General features: G+C 37.3%; 1 protein-coding gene across 1 annotated transcript in view; it reads left to right on the top strand.

The window, feature by feature from the left end:
• The window catches only part of HDAC9 (histone deacetylase 9), a 461,802-nt gene that overhangs the window by 36,820 nt on the left and 410,825 nt on the right, over positions 1-14,157 (top strand). Inside the window, exon 2 of the mRNA XM_027877926.1 lies at positions 740-852. Coding sequence (XP_027733727.1) covers positions 834-852 — 19 coding nt within the window. The 5' untranslated portion in view covers positions 740-833. The remainder of the gene's footprint in view (positions 1-739; positions 853-14,157) is intronic.

The following is a 14,157-nucleotide window of genomic DNA, read 5'->3' on the forward strand; positions in this document are numbered from 1 at the left end:
GCTTTTAACTTTCAGCAGATGGGAGTATTAGGGGAACATTTTTACCCCTACTTCTGCATTGAACTGAGAAAGTCACAGGACTGCGAAAGGATTCAGCCAAATTGCAGAACCTTTCTTGCCCTGCTCTCAAGCAGCCCACACTATTAGCAACTATCTTTGTGGTGTCAGAGATTTCATTAGCTAGTCGTGGGACATCCATTCAACTATGCTAATTATTTCAACAAGTTCTATTCATGAGCTGTTTAAACATGGGAGCTTAGGAAAGTAGTAGCTATTCCAGAAAGGCTTTTGAATGCAGATCTATTTCTGCACATTCATGTTTCGATAGTGACTGCAGACATCTACAGTAAGAGTAAAACTGTGAATTAAACCATAAGGATATAATCCAGATATTTCTTTCTCAAGTTTTCTATTTTGTATGGTGTCCTGATCATAGAGGAAAGGGAAAGGACCAGTTCATCCTTTACTTTCTGGTATTCCTGTGTGACTATTGATGGGCTGCAATGCAAATTTCTATTTGAATCTGGATTCCTCTGAAGCTTGAGGATTTCTAAATGTTATTCTTCTTTTTAGTGTTCATCAGCTCTTGGATTTGCAGCAAATGTAGATGATAGAATGAACCTTCAGGGTGAGAGATTTTAAATATAGTTCTGTTAAAATGTGTTTGGCATAATTATAATATATTAAAAATATTATGTTGTCAATGTATAGTCAAAGGTGTTTTTTCTTCTTTACTCAGATTTACCTCGCTTCTGGAAAAATCTCAAAAATCTGAACGACTTTTGCCACAGTTTACTTTACACTGTCTACAAGATACCATTCCATTAAGAACAATGAGCTCCACAACACCAGGTCAGTTTGTTTGTATTTATACCTTACTCCTGCAGAACGTGGTGCTGTATTAAAAAGTATATAATTCTTTGTGTCGATGAAATGAATTAGTCCAGTGACTGATACGTCAACTGCACTTTGTATGATATGATATGATATGATATGATAAAACAGGACAATGGCTATACAGGCATAAAAGGCTATTTTGGGGATAACTTATCACAGTTGAATTGTAAAACCAGTATTATCCTACAGTGCATTTAAAACATTTTTGTAGTTTTTATTAATAAACTGTTTAGTCATGATTGGACGTGAATAGGCATTTTATAACATTTTAGTTACCAATATTTGTAATTAGTCGTTATTTTCTGCCTTTGCACAATTGCTTCTTTTAAAAAAAACCTGTGAATGGTATTCTGTTATTTTTCTTTTTTGCTTCAAAGTCATATTTGCCCATAATGGGCATTCTCTGCAGAGCTTCATCCTTTAAATATATGTAATTAACAATGATCTCTTAACCTGCTTTATCCAATGCCTGCAAATTAATTAAGTGCAGGTTCATCTGATAAAAAGGGAACTGTCAGTAGCTGTACACAGTGTTTAAACTTCCAAGATGCATATGGAACATGCCTTGACTTCAGTTCTTTTGGGGAAAGAGAGTCCCCAGTTCAAATCTGTGCAACATTCCATATGGTTCACACTTTGTTCACCCACACTTGAAGTGTCTATTTCTAGTACTGTTGGTAAAATAACCCTTTACAGGTGGCTTATTTTAAGCCTGCTTTGGTTTTGTGCAAACAGCCTATAAAAGCATCAGGGAAAACACTGCAATGCTTTGTAAGCTGTATTTATATGTAGATGCCCTATCTCATAGAAATTTGTTTTAGTGAGGATCTTTTTGAGAATTTTTGATTGTAGTATTGGAAACTGGCAATAACTGCTTTTACATGAAATAGAGTCTAGCGAAGCTGGATTTCAGACTCGGCCTCTTTTTCTTACAGTGCAATTTGGTGCATTCAGTGAATTATCCATACAAAACACGACAGGGCTTCAGCAGAAAATCATGCCTTTATCTCTATTGCAGTGGTGCCTAATATGAAATAAATCCTGTACTTTCCTAACATGCAGTTCAAATACCAAGACACTCCAGTTGATTGGGTATCTTTCTAATGTTTCTTTTCTTCTGTTAGATGTAGTCTGTAGAAATAGCCCAAAATGAAATTCGCTCTTACAAAAAGAAAATAAATTTTCCGGTGCTCTTATTACTGTGAAGAGAGAAGACAGCAAACATGAATGCATATTTACTATCTGTTTCTGCAGACTATATCTAATGCAAGAGAGGAGAAATATTCAATACGATCAGATTACTTGTAAAGGTATTTAGACACTTCAGAAACATGGCTTTTAGTAGGAGTTAGGTGCCTAAGTATTTTTAAATCTAGTCCTTAGTGTCCCCTATTGTTAGAGTTTGCCTCTGAAAACCACAAGTTGCTTCAGCAACCATTTCAAAACACCTCTGTGGCATGTGCAGAAATGCAGTATTCCAGTGTCAGCCATGGGATTCTTATTTTCCTTTCCCTCAGTGAAAGGGAAAAGAGGCAGAATTTATTTGGACTTAAGTCTTGCATCCTGCTTAACGTAAATGCTGTGGACTAAAGGAGAATGACTGTCTCCAGGTGACATCTCTTCTGTCTCCTAATTGAGGCAGTCTGAGATGTGTTTTGTGAAGTGTTCTATCACCTTCTGGCAGTCATTCAAGTTTCTGGTTCCAGTGTGGTCACTGTAAAGACTGATAGGGAACTCAGTGATAGGAGAGACCTTCTATGTCTGTGAGCAGTTAACACTTGATTGGAATTTTTTAGGAGATAAAAGTTGCGAAGTTTTCTTACTGCATCCATAGTAACTGAGTTCCCCTTTTTCAGTCCTATTCAAGCATATGCATTTTTTCCTACATGGCTAATACGTCTGTCCCATTGCAATTTTTATTGCTTCATTTTCTTTCTCCTGTAGTTTGCTTTTTATGAAGGTTAACCTTATGAGATGAAGAGATGGAAGGACTGTCCCTTCCAACCCAAGCTATTTTGTGACTCTGTGATTCCTATGATTCAGCTTCTTACTTATGTTTAAAATATATATCAGGATGTACATGCTTCACTTGTAAGACGCTCCAGTAGTTGAGGAAGTATCCCTAGTATTGCAAAAGAAAAATTAATGGATTGGCAGAGACATGAGCAGCCTTTTCCTGTGGTGGTGAGCCTGTGGAAGGCAGTTCTTGCATTAATGGCACGTGGTTTAAATGGCACAAGCCTAATTGAGATGCCTCTAGTGCTGTCTGAGTTGAGGGTTTTGTGCTTTTTCTTTTTTAGTCCTGAGAATCTTGAGCTTCTTCAAGGAATAGGTTGCTATGTTCAGTTACAGCCAGTGGTTAGGGCAGTTTAAAATAATTTCTAAGCAGCAAACTTTAGGCACATACAGTATACAAACAGTATTTAAACCCACTCTTTTTCTGTTGTGTAAAACCAGGAATGCTACTTCATTTGAATACCAATCTATGTGTCTTGTACCGAAGAAATGAACATTTTCATTTTAATATATTATATTAAATTAAAATATGTATTGTAAATGTTGACATTTTGGGTCCTGATTGTAAGGTACAACAGAATTGTAAATGTACATTTTTTTCCATTTATCTATTCCACATATCAATATAACTTGTGTATGTACATTCATACATGCTGTTTACATGGAAGATAAGTATACTTTAAGGAAAAAAAATAAGAAAAAGCAAGAGGCAAACTTGTAAAGCAATATTACTCTGTAGATGAATGGTATAGGCCTGTCCACTTCATGGCTGGCTTGTTCTGTTGATGAAAAATTCTGAAATGTTGTAGAAGGTTCAAAGATTGTGTGCGCTATGTCAGATTTCTGTGTTTTTAGAATGTGATGTGCTAAGTGAAGAAAAATACATATTCTTTAGAATTGCTTTCCCTTCATACCTGAATTTTTGGAAAGCTCATTGAAAGACCTGATGCGGAACAAGCAAAAGATTAATCACCTTATTCAAACACTATTTGAGGAACCTCTTTGGATAGATTTTATTTGCAGCACCAATGCACATATTTCCTTACATTGTATGATGCAATGAAGGGGTCTCCAGCCTAGCAACATCTACTTTCAACAACACAGTAACCTCTTAGATCGATCCCAGCTCTCTGAACCCTCAGGGACCAGGTTCTTGCTAATCTGTACAGCTATAAAGTTAATGCTGAATCCCAGCAGGGAAAGGTGCTGATGTTTGCTTTGTTTGTTATAAATTGTAAGATCATTAAGGAAATGTTTACATTCTGTTGCCTTTGCAAATTCTGAACTGATTGCTGTGCACAGGAAGCATTGGACAGAAAAAGAAAATATTTATTTCACAGAATTATAGAATTGTTAGGGTTAGAAGAGGCTTCTGGAGATCATGTTGTCCAAGCCCCCTGCCAAGGCAGGGTCACCTAGAGCAGGTGACACAGGACTGTATCCAGGTGGGTTTTTAATGTCTCCAGAGAGGGAGACTCCGTGACATCCCTGGGCAGCCTGTTCCCTTGCACTGCCACCCTCAACGTAAAGAAATTCCTTCCTCACTTTGATACTGAACTTCTTGATTTTTAGTTCATGGCCATTGCTCCTCATCCTGTCACTGGGCACCACTGAGAAGAGCCTGGCACCATCCTCTTGGCAGCCGCCTGTGAGATATTTATATGCATTAATGAGTTCCCACCAAAACAGGCCCAGCTCCCTCAGTCTCTTCTCATAAGATTGATGCTCCAGTCTCTTAATCATCTTTGTGGCCTCTGCTGGACCCTCTCCAGTGGCTCCTTACCTTTCCTGTACTGGGGAGCCCAGAACTGGACATAGTACTCCAGATGTGGCCTCACTAGGGCCGAGGGGGAGGATCACCTCCTTCCACCTTGCCACACTCTGCGCACTCCAGGATATCATTGGCCCTCCTGGCTGCAAGGGCGTGTTGCCAGCTCATAGTCAGCTTGTCAACTGCCAAGACTCTCAGGTCCTTCTCTGCAGAACTACTTTTGTTAGGAATAGTTAACTTACGGTTTTGAGAGACTTTTTTTTTTTTTTTTTAAATACTAAGTATTACCCAGTGGTGAATTAATATACTCACAGGTGTATTTTGCAGTTGTCTGTCTCTAACTGTCCAGTACTTTGAAATATATCTTCTGTTAACGTGGTGGTGTAGTTAGAGATTGTTTCTGTTGTGTGCGTACCAGCTCAGTTTCCAAGGATTCCGACCCTTGCAAAGGATGCTACTCATCTGAACAGGAGGTTGCTTCGTTTAAATCACATGTTGGTTTAATACAGTATTCATTACTCAGATTTTTCGAAGAAAAACAGCATCTATGGGGAAGGGTGAATTATAAATATTTCATAGGTTTTCTTTTTGTAACCTGAGAAGCAGAATAAGTCCAGAGAGATCTCATTGCTTCTCCCCTTTGCCTCTCCCATCACCCAGATCTTTCAGATTTTGTGCTTTACTTTTCACCTTGAAATTAAAAGCAATATTGGAATGGTTAAATGAAATGAATTCTATTAAAAAACAAAACACCAAAACCCCTGAAATTGTTCATGGAATTACTTTTCACTGTCCTTGGTTTTCAAAAGCATATCAACATGTGCCTGCTGCTGAACAGAACAAGTTCAGAATGTGTCTAGTTTACTTACACACACTTAGATGAAATCAACTATTTTATCTATTGGTAATTACTGAATTAAAATACAAATCTGATAAATAATGTTTTAGAAATCTCCATCCAAACTTCCTTCTGCTCTTCAACATTACTTATTTTTTCAGGTCTTTAGTACCTTCTAAGAGCTGCCTGTTGCTGTAGTCAACAGAAAGTAATATTTCTTAATAAACTGAGTGGGAAGAGAAAGGAGTTGTGTGCTAAATTCTGCAAGTTCCTACTTTTGGATCACTTTTCTGTCATCTTGATTCTGAATTCCTTTGATAGGCATTTGTCTGTTCCTTATGAGAAATAGCTTATTTTTCCTCACTGCGAAGTTGACTCCCCCTATTTCTTTGTTCTGCTCTGCTCTGCATTTTTACAAATAATTTCCGCATATTAGTAAAGGCTAAGTATCAAAAACGTTCCAAAATGCTATTTTCACTACTGTTTTAAAAGTAAAATGCAGTGAAAAATTATGTTGCAGTTCAGTAACTGTCTCTGCACCAGCATTGGATTCTGTGAACAGATAAATATTTTGAGGAATACTTATGTATGTTACTTTAAAACGTATTTTTTTCAGTTTTTTTGGTTAAAAGATTTAAGAGAACTTTCAGTCTAAAAGAAAAAAGTAGTAAATGAAATACCAGAAGGCTAAAACCTCTTCTTCATGTGTAGGTCTGTTTTGACAGGTGTATTAGTTCCATAAAAGCTGAATGCATGGATCTTTTTTGGATCTCTGACTGAAGGAATAATATGCATTTGTTCCTTGTGATGACTTGTGATGGCTTTTCCATGATTAAAAAAGAAGTACATCACAGGCTGGATTAGATAAATATTTGGTGAATTAACTGAGTATGGCCCAATAACTTTCAGGATTAATCATTATGTTATCTATGTCTATCTGTCTATATATGACAGAGTACTGAAGCTCTTCAAGATATTAAAAGGGAAAAAATAAAATCTACAAGCTCAGCCATAATGAAGTGTGTAAACGAAGGATTCTTCCCCACAGCACTACCTGCTTTTTTTCAACTTTCAATGCAAAGCATGACTCAGATGTTCAGCTCAGATTTTGACCTCTTGAATCTCCTTACAGAACTCCAAAATAGCTTCAGTCTGACATAAATCTTAGTTTTGCCCTTATGAAATGTAAAAGTCGTTGCTGTACAGACTCTCTCTGTTTTTTCTCATGATAATTTAAGCCTGACATCCTTACCTAGGTATTTCTAGATAAAATCCCAAAAATTTTCTAGCTTGAGTGAAAAATTTGGATTCCAAATGTGTTCTGCCACTGAGGATTTAATATACAAGACTACCAAATAATGAATAAAATGCTCTGTGCATGCATTAGATGAGAAAACATCATCTTGTTCACTTGCTAGTAATTAAAATCTGTAAATACCTTCAGCTACTTACTATGGGGATTTTTTTTTCCTCTTAGAAGTAATTTACACCATTTACAATTAAAACTGATAATCAAAGCATTAAAGTGCCATGGTCCTGCTCTTATTTGTGTACTTAGACTTGCACATGTTCAGGAAAGTCTATTATTTTGTGCTAAGTCTTCAGGTTTTAAGCATATAAATAATGACAACACCTAGACAGTGTGTTGTGGGATTAGTTACTACTTTCTGCAGATTCAGGTTAACTGAAGAAAACAGATCTGCAGAGTATTTTTAGTATAAATTTGCAGTACCTTAAGGTGATAAAAACTTTAACCTATGCATACATAAAAAAATCCTATCTGTTCAAACAGACACTGTGCTTGAAGATTAGAACTATCATGCCTTTTTTTTTTTTTTTTCAGGAATCAGATGTTAATATTGGCTGCCAAATTATTTTGTCTGAGAATTTGTCTTTAAAAATACTGTTTTGTTGGCCTGTGTAGTCAAAGCACAGGTCTGACTTTTTGACCGCTAGCACTTCAACAGCTAAATTAGCTTTCTGGGAATAAATCTTGAAAGGTTTACAAAGCTTATAAAGATTCTTCAGAATGGCTTTTTTAAATTAGAGGTGAAAACTTTTTCTCATTTTAAGTACATGTTTTATCCTCAGTGTTCACTTAGAATATGCATCTCTAGAAAAAGCCATCAAATTTATTTCCATTGACAAAACACAGTATTTCACTATCATTTTAGAGTTATCATAATTTTTGCTATGATTAGTTTATTAAACCAAGATGGCACAGTTACACTTTCACTGGAGTCTAGTGAATTTTAAATAGGTAAATGTATATGTTACTTTGAGTGACCTTAGGAAAGGCTAACCAGAGGATTGCATTCTCTCCATAGAGTGAAAATTCGGTGTTTTATAACAGTGTTGATAATTAGCCTTTGGATTATGCTGGATAATGGTGGGGAGACTAAGTTCTCACCTGACTCATCCTTTCATACTGTAAATCCCAACAGCATCTAGAAGTTGCTTTGATTGTCACTAAGTGTATGACAAATTTTTCATGTGTTTTTACACATGAATAGAAGTCTGCCATCACTCTAAGTGAGTTTGGAAAGCCTCCAAACTTAGAAGTTTGTATTCCAGTCTCACAGGAAATATTTAACCAACTCTGCTTTTATTATTTTTCTGTCTGTAATCCTGAAGTCATTGTACTTGCTGGAAGCTTACACAATGGAAGCATCCTGCATTGCCTTATGAAAGCTTGGCTTTACTTGAAGCAAACTCCTAAGCTTAACCTGTAAAGCCTTCCTTATAGGAAGTATAGGAAATTGCTCTGGGAACAAAAATATTTTGTAATTTCAAATCAAGTTGAAATCTGAAGGAGCTCAATTAAAGAAATGTCCTCCCCATATGATTTCAGCATTTGATATGTGTCCTCCTGTGTGCCATTTCCATATGGTCCAGGTCCTGAGGGAGAAGGGGGCCACATTTGGGAAATTGTGTTTTTGAAAAGACCGAATTCATGTAGCTCAGAGTCTATAATGTAAATTTTTTTTGTCTCCAGATGCTTCATTGCTATATTCTGCTCGGCAAATCAGTTGCTTTCCTAATTCTTATCTCTGTCAATCCTCACATTTCAATTTAGAGAATTGCTGTTGCAGTGTCCAGATAACAGCAACAAAAGTCCTTTTAAAGTGCCATTATTAGCAGGGTTCTTTATATGTGACAATACAAGTAGTGTGAAAGATGCTCATGGTTCCCTGCCTTGTTGCAAACACACTTTACCTCCTGAGTGATTTTACTCGTCAGATGGCTGTGTCACTTGAATCACAATTACCAAATGATGTGGTGTCAAGACTCACTGCTGAGTGTTCGTCTTAGCGGCGGGAGAAGACAGGACAAAGTCACCTCTAGCATAGGAGAGCAGGCGGGAGATTGTGAGCCAGGGAACTGCACAGTTCCTCCACAAGGGGAGGTTACATTTTGAGAAATGACTTTTTCATTGGCAGAATAAGCAGCTCTAGTGACTACCTGCCATTGTTCTCACTCATCTAATTGAATGCTCAGTTGTGGTAGGTATGCTTATTTGTGTGGCCACAGAAAAAAACGGATTCAGGAAGTGATCCAGGATCAGTTATTCCCAAGAAAAAAAAGAGTTGTTTTGTAGCCTGGATTGGTTTCTCATTGTGGTTTACTACATAGCCACACAATCAATGGTCTTGGCAAGGTAAGGAAGGAAGAGGGAAGAGAAAAAGTGTGTTTAACTCATTCTACATTGAAAAGAAAGGATCATGAGTGATCTTTGAGCAGGAGAAGCATGGTCATCCTCCAAAACTGTCTAATGGGACTGCCTAGACCTAGGTCAAGCTGGAGAGAAATACTGAGGACTTCTTCACACATCTTCACTTTACTGGTTGTTTATGGATTTTAAGAGTTCACAGTTCTGTCTGTGCAGAATTTGGAGGCTCAGTGAACATTTTTGTTTCCCACCTGTATAGCTGAAAGAAACGACGAACAAGGTCACATCATCTGTTGTACAGCATACCACTTTTAAAGTGATAGATCAGCATCTGCCCGCCGAGCATTCTTTCACATCCATTAAGATATATGCAACGCAAAGCAGTTAGGAGTATGTGAAATATGGTTTGTTGACAGATTATGAAATTAATATTTTTCTATATGAATTTATAAGACCTACATTTTTTGTAAGGCTATGTTTCTAAAATGTTACATTATACAGAAAGTTAGGTAAAACACCATGAATAAAACCTTTATTTTAGTTTCTTAATTTAGTAGATTTGCTGCATGAATGTTGATCACATCGAATACCCTAAAAAAGGCATGTTTGCCAACTTTTAACATTTTCCCACCCACACACCACCTCCTAATTTTGTCTCTGGCAGCCCAGATGTGTTTCTGCAGAATAAGTGTTTCTGCAGTGATAATTATAACACTTATAACAGGTAATTTGCAGATTCAGAAACTCACAAAAAGCAGGACTATTTCATTGCACCCTAATTTGGAAGCTGGTGGCAATTTCAAAACTTCATTACAAAGTCTAAAATGTTAGAGTGTATGGTATATCTTAGTCTAGAAATTAAGCACTGCTTTGTAGCGTTTAGCAAATGAATGTCTAAAGGGAGCTCAAGGTATGATTTAAATTGGGGATGAGTGGGTCATACTTTACTTCAGGTGATGATGAGTATGTTGTGGGTAGATCCAAATTCTGGTTATATCTGGTGAACCAAACTCATGGTTTGAACCTGCCTTTGGACTTTTTTTTTTTTTTAATTATCATCTCTAAGAAGGCTAGACAAATTTCAGTTTTAAATACTAACTCCGCAGTGAGTTCCACGGTCCCCCTTGATGACCTATTTCCTTGTGTGATTCTACTTAAAAACTCAAGGTTTCTACTCTTTCTGTTTATATTTCTACTAGTTACATCTATTTCTGTTTAGCATCGCAGTTTAGATATGCAAGGTTTGTAAACTCAGAATTTCTTTTGAAAGTTTAATGAGGTCTAACACAAAATACCTTGTTTTGGACTGCTACTCTGCAGGAGAGGATTGTCATGTAATACTTAGATAATGCTTTCCTTCCTTCCTTCGTTGCCTTCCTTCCCTTCCTTGCCTTTCTTTCCTTCCTTCCTTCTTTCCCTCCTTCCTTCCTCCCTCCGTTCCTCCCTTCCATTTTTAAGTTTTCTTAGTTATGACAAAGCTGGGCAGCTGTCAGGGGTCCTGGGATAAAGCCCAGTTTTGGTGTGGACTGTAGTTCTAGGGGTTGCGGTGCGGGTTGTTGGTGTTTTCAACCTCAATGTCTGTTTCAGAGTGGAGTCTCCTTCAGGTACTCGTCTCTGGAAATTCTGGCAGAAAGGAAGGCAATCTGAGAGGATTGGACAAAACTCCCATTCATTTTACATGGGATATTTTGAGTTTAAAATTCCTGGTTCGGCATTTTGGCAGTTTCTGCCAAAACAAAGGAGTGAACTCTTTTAAAATTTCTGAATTCCTACCCACAGTTCCCTTTATTACCAATAGTAATTAATGGTTGTTTGATCTGAAGACATGAGAACTAGTGACCTCTGCCATGCTATTTCCCACCCTCACTTGTTCAGTGGTCTTCTCTTAGGATAGCATTTGTTAGTGCTTCTTTTCAGTATTCTCTTTACTAGATTGTAAAAATCCATTACTTTAACCTTTTTTCATAGATCATTACTTTAAATCTCTTCTTGTTTTTAGTTTTCTCTTAGATTCTTAATGTACCACCTGGAGGGGACAGGAAAATTTCTGTTACATAAAAGTAAAATTATGCAAGTCCTTATTGTTTAAGAATCTCTCATTTCTTAATATCCCTGGATTTGCAGTCACTCTCAGTTGTCTGGATTATGGATTAATAAGGGTTTGCACCCCTCAGTGCTTGACTGCAGGACACTGCCATGGTGTGAGTGACGTAGATGACAACTCATCACACGTGGCATCCTCTGTGTACCACTCTTTAAGGCTGCATCTGTGCTGTGCAGAAAAGAGTTTACGGATTTTTCAAAATTGAATGTTTGTGTTATTAATTTATATGAGTTTCATGTTGTCTGTATTCTTGATTTCCTGCATTGGGAAGTGAAAAATTATCTGACCCGAGTGGGAAGTTCTCAATGGATTACAAATCTGGGGCATGGTAGAGGATAAAAAGGTTTTCTGTAAGTATGGAGACAAGGAGGTGTTGTGTATGCTCTGTGTTGTGTGACTCATATCACTTGTATTAAAAAACAATCTACGCTGTATTTTAAAACAGTACTATTTTGAGGCAGTATCCTGCAATAAAGGCCAGTGCGTAATACACAAACTTTAAGCTGCATGAAGAAAGCAGACATCAGATATCTTTCACAGCTCCCCCTAAGGTGCTTGCAGCTGTTTCTCTAGCCTTGAAGTATATCTTTAGTGACTTAAAGTGAATATAACTCATTTAGATATCCCCAACTCAGCTTTCAGTAGTTGCTGTGGGTGCAGAAAGCTCTCTTTTATAATGCTCAAAAGCTGCCTCAGATCCTGATGAATGTCTTTTTTTCTCTGTTGAAACATTCAGCAGTTGCTCTAGACAATTTTTTTTTGTTGACAAATTCACGAGTACATGTAGTGTAAGTCAAGAAAATCCTGAAATAGCCACTGAGTACTTTGTATTTTCTCTTCAGCTATTTTGTGAAGAGTAGAAGAAGAGAGAGGAACTCAAAACACAGTGTTGCTATATTAAATACTGCATCACCTTTCCCATCTGCTATTTCTGTGACTTCATCACCATTTTAGCTTTTCAAACTGGTATATTAGGACATTCCTTTTGTACCATGTTGCTGGATACACTTGAGGGGTTTACTTGCCCTCCCTCACAAAACATGCAAAGAAGCTTGTTCCTGGGAGTACTTCTTAAGCCATTACCATCCAAGGAATCTGTGATAGATGACAAATGATGTTTTGATTTTGATTAGCTGATTAGGAGTGCCTATAGACTTGTGGAGACACCATTCATTTCTCTGGAAGGGAGACACAGCTGCAGTGGCTGTCTTTGGGGTGTAGATCTGTGTACATTGGAATTTAATAGTGTAGTCCTTTCAGTAGAAAACTCACCAGCCAGTCAACTGAATAATGAAACAAAGTCAGCATTTGCATGCAGAAGAGGATTAAGAAGAAAGGTAGTTACACAGTGACTTGAAGTAACATAAAGAAGCGAAAATGAGATAGAGTGGAGCCGTTGAGGGGGAAAACAATACACTTGGCTTAAAAGAATAAGGAACAAGGACATAAGAAAAAAGGCATATAGAGAAGACATGCAAAAACCTAAGAATCCATGAGAATAAGTGTGTCTAAAGTGTGAGTGAGGAAAAGAAATTTTTTGAAAGAACTTCCTGGGGAAATAGCTTCCCTTCCGTTTGGCTCTGGTCCTCAGTGTCACAAGGGAACTGAGACCAGCTTCTCTGGTGCTCTGCATGCCTAGCTGCTGAAATGGAGATTTGTTTCAAAGTTGACTAAGCTTTTACAGCTAGTCAGTACTTTATAGTGCTGAAAACATTCCCACTGATGGAATTCTAAGGTGTTTAGCTGTCACTAGTTTCAAAGTTTGTTACATTAGTGATGTAGCTCAGTGGATACGGACTGGAAGAGCAAATTCTTTTAATTGCATGTTAAAAGGAAATCTGGATTACTTCTCTTATGTTTTGTCTTCTTACCTCTGGGAAGTGTTTCTGGAAGTAGTAAAAATCTTTTACTTTCAGGATTAATAGTTCTTTTGCTATAACCATCCAAAACCAAATTCTGGGAGTGTACAGTCGTGAAAAGCACTATCAGGGCCCTTTGACAACTTCCACTTGCTTTGGTTTGAAAGAGTAAGGGATCAGAGGTGGAGGAGGTCAAACGTACATAGTAGTATATGCAATAGAATAGGTTGCAAGTGCATGCAAAATGAAATTAATCTTTTAAATTGGAGCATGGTTTAGCTTTAGATTAACTATATCTAACTTCATTATAGCTGGCTATTGGTCTTAGCCTCCCTCCACCGCCCCAATTATGATGTTGCAGTTCACTGATACCATGGAAAGAAAAAATAGAGACCTTAAAAAAAAATAATCAGAAAACATGTTGTACATTTATCCTTTCTGGTGCATGTGTTTAATATCCTTGTGAAAGGGGTGTTTCAATGGTACAGAAATGATCTGGTATTTTACAATCAAAAATCATCTGTAAACTCTGTATGTGTATGTATGTGTGTCTATCTATTAAAAAAAAAAAAATTCTGCTAAAGTTTCCTGTACTTGCAGCGTCCTCTGTTTTGACAGTTTCAGGGCTTTAGCAGCGGATTTCACTCATTCTGAACTATATATTGATAATTATTCCATATTTTAGAAAAAAAAAAGATGTATTTTTCTGGGGAGGGGTTGGGCCAAGAGATATGTACTCTCTTCCTAGGAAATGCCACCCAATGTTACTTCAGAAAACGAAAATCATCCTTTTGTCTATCACTGTCTTCTTGCCGTTCAAGCCCTCCAGAGATGGTTTCTGCAGTCCTGTAAATAGCCAGAGGTGGGCCAGGTCTTTTCAGTTAGAACACATGATGTTTTATTTAACCATCCATCTATGCTGTGCAGTGACTGTGTCACTAGCATTGCACAAAGCTTTTCTTAACTGTAGGTGGTTGTTCATTTATTAATGTAAACACCATG

This window comes from Empidonax traillii, unplaced genomic scaffold (genome assembly GCF_003031625.1).
Source record: "Empidonax traillii isolate 1590-97213 ecotype Southwest subspecies unplaced genomic scaffold, ASM303162v1 scaffold35:size4298261, whole genome shotgun sequence".
Lineage (NCBI taxonomy): Eukaryota > Metazoa > Chordata > Aves > Passeriformes > Tyrannidae > Empidonax > Empidonax traillii.